This window comes from Oncorhynchus clarkii, chromosome 28 (genome assembly GCF_045791955.1).
Source record: "Oncorhynchus clarkii lewisi isolate Uvic-CL-2024 chromosome 28, UVic_Ocla_1.0, whole genome shotgun sequence".
NCBI classification, from domain to species: Eukaryota; Metazoa; Chordata; class Actinopteri; order Salmoniformes; family Salmonidae; genus Oncorhynchus; species Oncorhynchus clarkii.
Genome location: NC_092174.1, coordinates 23,048,063 through 23,053,946, shown reverse-complemented (window position 1 = coordinate 23,053,946; position 5,884 = coordinate 23,048,063). Strand labels below are relative to the sequence as shown.

The 5,884-nt window shown below is 39.3% G+C and overlaps 1 protein-coding gene across 1 annotated transcript; it reads right to left on the bottom strand.

Annotated features, from left to right (window-relative positions):
* Nucleotides 1–3,704: 3,704 nt before the first annotated feature.
* LOC139387466 (pancreas transcription factor 1 subunit alpha) lies at nucleotides 3,705–4,630 on the bottom strand. Its single transcript, XM_071133657.1, has 2 exons — nucleotides 4,030–4,630; nucleotides 3,705–3,922 (listed from the first exon to the last, which is right to left on the bottom strand). Exons 1-2 carry the CDS (start codon nucleotides 4,628–4,630, stop codon nucleotides 3,723–3,725), a joined length of 801 nt encoding a protein of 266 aa, XP_070989758.1. The 3' UTR covers nucleotides 3,705–3,722.
* Between the last annotated feature and the right edge of the window lie 1,254 nt (nucleotides 4,631–5,884).

Below are 5,884 nucleotides of genomic sequence, written 5' to 3'. Positions count from 1 at the left end.
TAACAAAACGTCATGCTTTACAGTTCCCATATTGTATCTAGACAATGGTTTGGGACATTAAAGACGAGAAAACCATGCCAACACGTATTGGAGACATTGTAAGGACCTCTCTCTTTGCTTGTTTTAAGCAGCTGCTGTCCAGGACCCAGAAGCACAAAAATAACAAGTTTGAAATACCAGGTGCATCCTATAAGAACGTCGACGGGGATGGATATGTTACAGCCTTGGACATGTGAGTAATAAAGATATCATTTGGATTGTAAGGCGTCTCCACGCCATGTAAAAGGAGAGGCGCCTGGGCAGCGCGTTCTCTGGCAACCTCGCCCTTCCCTCCATGGGTCTCTGTACTCATTAACCCGGGCCAAGTCCTACACTCTTAGAAAAAAGGATTCTGGATAGAACCAAAAAGGGTTCTATGCTCGCTTTATATATAGCACCCCATAATGTTTTATATAGAACCTAAAATGGGTTCCATAGAGAACCCTAATATATAGAGCAATTTTTGTTCAGTGAAGAAGAATAACCCATGGGGTTCTGATCAAAGAACCCTACAAAAGAGTTATATATAGAACCTTTAGAGATGTCATATATGAAGCAAACCTTTTGGTTCTATCCATAACCTTTTTTTCTAAAAGTGTAACACCTGTTGGCTAGCCAAGTCCTAACATCCAGAGTACCACAATAATCTATTTTCAATTATCACTGGTATGTGCATATGTTTTTCAATCATAATGTTGGGCCATTTGAACATTTTGGCGCTTGGTGCGAAAGGATTTATAAGGCTACCCACGAGGTTTACACTGCCCATGGGGCAGACTCAACTGGTGTTTGTTCAACCTCAACCTCGCAGCTGGTACCCCGATGCCACCGTGGAGATACATTAATGAAAACGCGGGAGTTCGGGGGATTTAAAGACTCTGAGGCCATATTTTTATGCGCGATAATCCAAAGTATGAGCAGATTTACAGTTTATGAGAATCTTATTAGGCGTCCTTCCCAGTGCTTACCATACGCTTATTTGGGGATTATTATAGACAATGAATATAATGCATTTAATCATTTTACTTTCATCTGATTAATAGAGATATGACTGAAATGTGTTGGATATTATAATGTAGCCTACTTTCATGAAATAATATTCTTAGTGGTTGGTTTTCCAATATAGCCTAATTATTTGTAATTCCAACACGTGTCATTATTAACCTATCACAGCTTTTTGTTTTATATTTCTTCATATGTTTGATCTTCTACAATGTATGCTGAGTTGCATGCAAAACTGTTGCGCATAGGCCTGCGCTTGGTCATGGACACCCTTGTGCGTAATTTCTATTTTTTTGCAACAACTTTTAAATGGTAAAGATAGACTATATATATGATTTTTTTAAATACACAAACACGAGTTCATTATGAAGAGTGTCGATATAATTGACAGGGAACAATGTCATAACTTTCTTCATAACTTTCTTCAAATGTGGCAGCCCTGAATTGTTACAACGCTCTAAAATAGTACATAGTAATACATATTGCATGACTTCGTTATCATACATTTACTAAACCATACATAAACCATATTTTTCTTTTTTCCAAGAGGGCAGACAGACAGACCGACACCGTGGAATTACTTGGGTCTATACGACTACCGCGCTAATAACATAAGGCTGTTTTCTATGGCTTGTGACACATTTACTGACCATAAACTTGCCTTGCATGCCAAAGCACCTCCGCCAGTCTGCAACAGGTAGTCAACGGCTACCCAAATGTTATAGGGAATTGCAAGCCTTTTCAGTATCACTAACTTATTCTGAACCAAATTGGAGCTTGGCATGGTTTTCCAATGTTTAGCCGAGTAAGAAAAGGAATAAAACCTGTCAGCCTGTAAATGGTGCTCTTTTAAGCCTTTGCCAAGACCAAGCACAAGAGTGACAAGATAGAGACCCAAGTGTTTCACTGCTTAAGCCCTTCCCTTCCGCTTGATTGGTATTGCACCAAAGGATGTTTTGAGGGGTTTTGAACTGTGCTTGCACACAAAACCACAATCGCTCTATAGCATTAGGTGCGACCAAACAATGATCCTACTGTTGTTTTATTGTTCTCTGCCACTTCACCAAATTAAATTTAAATGTTGCCCCCGACAAAATAGATGAAGACCAGCTACAAGACCTTCTGGGTCCTTTATTAAGTTTAAGGCTGACTTGCGAACATTTGACTTTCTAATGAATGTAATGCGATTACATGGTCTCTTGTGTGGTGTCTAGAACGCGGATAACTGCGTTGTTAATGAGGCGGTAATGCAATAAGAGATGGGATTATAGGTCGGTCCACTGAGATTCCTAAAAAGCACATGCACTGAAAACTTGTCAAAATATTGAACTTGAGAGTTTCAACGTAGAAAAAAGCACATATCTCATTATTTAGGAACAAATTCGAGTAGGATAATAATATTATCCATAACAATAATACAATAACTATGCATAATAATAATAACAATAATAACAATAATACTATTACTAATAATAATAATAATACTTAGAAGAAAATAATCGAAATGCAAAGACTAATCCAGAAAATGAATATACCTTTCTCTTTCCCCATCCGAAATGCAAGTGTTATCCGAAATGCTCTTAGCCAGATGGTTGAATGAATGTGTGTTTGCAAGTTTGGGCATAGGCATATATCTGGGCTACCACTACATAAATGGGGGAGAGCTGACGTAAAAATGGCAAGGGAACACGTTGGAAGGATGCCGTTACCACGGGAAAATTTTGCCTTGAAGCACCTGCAGCACATTGAAGAAAACAGCTTTTACAGCAAGCAATCGGTTTAGTCATGCCCCTTTAAACAATATAGTAGACCAACATAGTACAACTATGGTTTATAGCTGCAGGCCCTGGTATTTTAAGCCATTGAATTGTATCTGCATGTTTGTTTTCATTTACATCTGCTTTGCATACCCAATTTAGTTTTTTTTAATGAAGTTTGTTGGTGTATAGAAGTTACATTACTAAGACCTACGCAGGTCACAGCTTTATAAAACGTAGGCCTCTAGAAAAGGAGTTATCAGTCTCCATCATCAGATACCCAGTATAATAACTATTTGCTAATTAAGTATTTGCATATGCGGGCTTGGGTTGAGAGGCCCAATAAGTCATGCATTTAAACTTATACTGCTGGATATCACTGACTTTCAGGTGAACAACCACGTTCTAAAATATAACTTTAGTTGACTTATTGATTAATGCATGTTGATTGATTGATTTATGCATGTTGATTGCTTGTTGCACTGTTGTTATGCATAATAACTTTCCTTTTATGAGTATGATCTTCACCACATGGAGTTAAAAATGACATGTTTTGAATGTGAGCAGGAGCCTATGTGGAGGAAAGTGGTATAGACCAGACAACACAATGTATTCATAATTTAAAAGATACATTTATTCTCAGATTGCATATAAATATAAATTATTTTAAAATGTATTATAAAAATAGTTTGGTTTTCGTATATTCATCAATGTTAAATTAAAACATATATTATCATGAAAACAATTAAATACATTTTGCTACATATAAAATGATTGCCCAGCTGCCTTAATTAGGAGAACATTGACAAATATATATTTACACGTAAATAATCAACGCTAAAGACAACGTTATATATTAACATGGATTTACAATGTGTGTATAACAATACGTTCTTTTAGACATAAACATAACATTTATTGGGATCAGGTTAAGCTGAAAGGAGGCTCGTTTTCAATGTTGTTCAGGGAGGGTTTCATGTGCAGTTTTCGTGGGTCCTCGGGTGTCCAAACTTTAGCGGTTCTAATGATGTTCTGGTCTTTCAGCTGTTTCTCGTCTGTCCAGGACAGAGAGTGGCCGGCAAGGGGAGGCAACCCGTAGTCAGGGTCACTTGGAGACGGAGATCCTGAGAAGGGGACAAATTATTAGTAATGGACCAAGTCTTTCACAAATGAGTAACAATACAGTCTAAAATTAAGTCATTATCATTATCTAACCATATGGAAAACTTACTTGTTCCTCTGTGGCAAATTATAACTTTTTTGGGTTGAGTCGGTGCTTCACTGTCCGAGTTTCGGATGGGCATGTCCGACTGTACGAGCTCAGCGAGGAAGTTGATGTAGCCAATGGCCAGGCGCAGGGTATCGACTTTGGAGAGCCTCTTCTCGTATGGCAGAGTGGGGATGTGAGACCGGAGTCCTTCGAAAGCATCGTTAATGGACTGCATCCTCCGCCGCTCCCGGACGTTGGCAGCCTGCCGTAAATGTTGCATCTCCATATCGGATCTCATCCGCCTCCGCCTTTTTAGCATCGGGACATCTCCTCCCATCTGAGGCGACAGCTCTGAGGTGCTGTCAGTGCATTCATACGAGAAGGTAGAGGAGGAGGAAGAGAAGGAAAAGTTGCCAATTTCACAGTAGTCCCCATCGTGCGCTAACCTGCTGTCCTTGTAGTAATCTTGGAAATGGCTGGTGAGAAAATCGACATCGTCATCTAGAAACTCGTCGGTGTCCAAGTGGTCCCTGGAGGACTGGTCAGTAAAGAAATCATCCTCGTCAAAATAAGGGGAAGAGAAGGAGTCCAATCCTGTAAATGTATCTAAGACAGTGTCCATTTTTTGCTGTTGTTTTCTTGTTGCCCAGTAACAACAAATGTGATCTTTGCGCTGCCTCTGGATGCTCAAGAGATAGTTCAGTTGAAGGCTGACACGCGAGGACTCTTATAACTACATCCACAGTCGCGTGCCATTAAGCAAACGCGTCAGCCAATCAGCGTTGAGTATACACTACACTCCGCAGCCGAATGTGCACCTAGAGATAATCTCTTACCACTCCGCCCCCCTCTACCGCGCAGTGTTTACCCCCCTCCTGCACTACATGGAAAACCGAACACAGGGCTAAATGGGCAACAAAGCATTACAGGGCCAATGACCAACTAAGTCCAAAACATGCAGCCACCCTAACATCTTTACAATAATTTTAAAGAAAAGAGAAACCCACACTCTAGTCTTGCAAGTATGTATCATTATTTATTTATTGAAGCTTAGCCCGACGCTCTTGGCCTTCGTCAGAGCTTTTGTGGAAGTTTGTATTTGAGCAAGTGTAGTGTTTTTTATTTTATCTGAAGTAATCGCCTTATTCCCACCCACCTGCAACGAGAACTCAGAGTGGTAGATTTTTTAAATGTTGATTCAATACAATTATAAAGGGATTTACTTACAGACTAAGTGTCCATATCTGGTTGCATGCTTCCACAACAATATATTATTATTATTATTATTAATACTAGTAGGCTATTATTACTATTTGGCTACAATAATATTGTAATAAACACCAGAGTCGTTTTCCAAGGCTCCACGTCTTAATGATCCTATTGGTCTTTTGTCAATGATCTCTAAATCTGTTTCCTCTTATTCAAAACCTACCTTTCGAGCTTTATACAAGAACATACAACGTCTGAATTGAAAAGGCTTATATTACACTTAATGTACCCTTGCATCTATTGGGACTGAACAATGTGTAAAGTGAAGAAAAAACAACATTTCGATAGTAGCCTAATTAAAGGGTCGAGCAATAACACCGCAGATAACAATAACACCCCTGACACTTCATGAAGGCATGCACATCTGAAAGCAGGTACCTTCCACATTCAATAGCCGACCACTCATGCCTGCAGCAAACTGTAGAGTGGTCTGATCACTTCATTACTAGGCCACCCTGCTATATTGGAGGATTCCAATTCCTATTAGAACCCATAGAACGCAGAGCAAAAAATGTGCATGTCATTGAAATTAAAAGTAATTTTAGTGTTAGACAGGCAGACAAAATTATGTGTTCATCAATCATAGGTTTTATGACGCCGCTCTGCC

What these genes read in the sequence shown, in the direction of transcription:
- LOC139387466 (XM_071133657.1), bottom strand. Translation starts at nt 4,630, where the DNA reads ATGGACACTGTCTTAGATACATTTACAGGATTGGACTCCTTCTCTTCC. An exon ending in AATTTGCCACAGAGGAACAA is followed by an intron (nt 3,923 to 4,029) that starts GTAAGTTTTCCA and finishes TCCCCTTCTCAG; the next exon opens with GATCTCCGTCTCCAAGTGAC.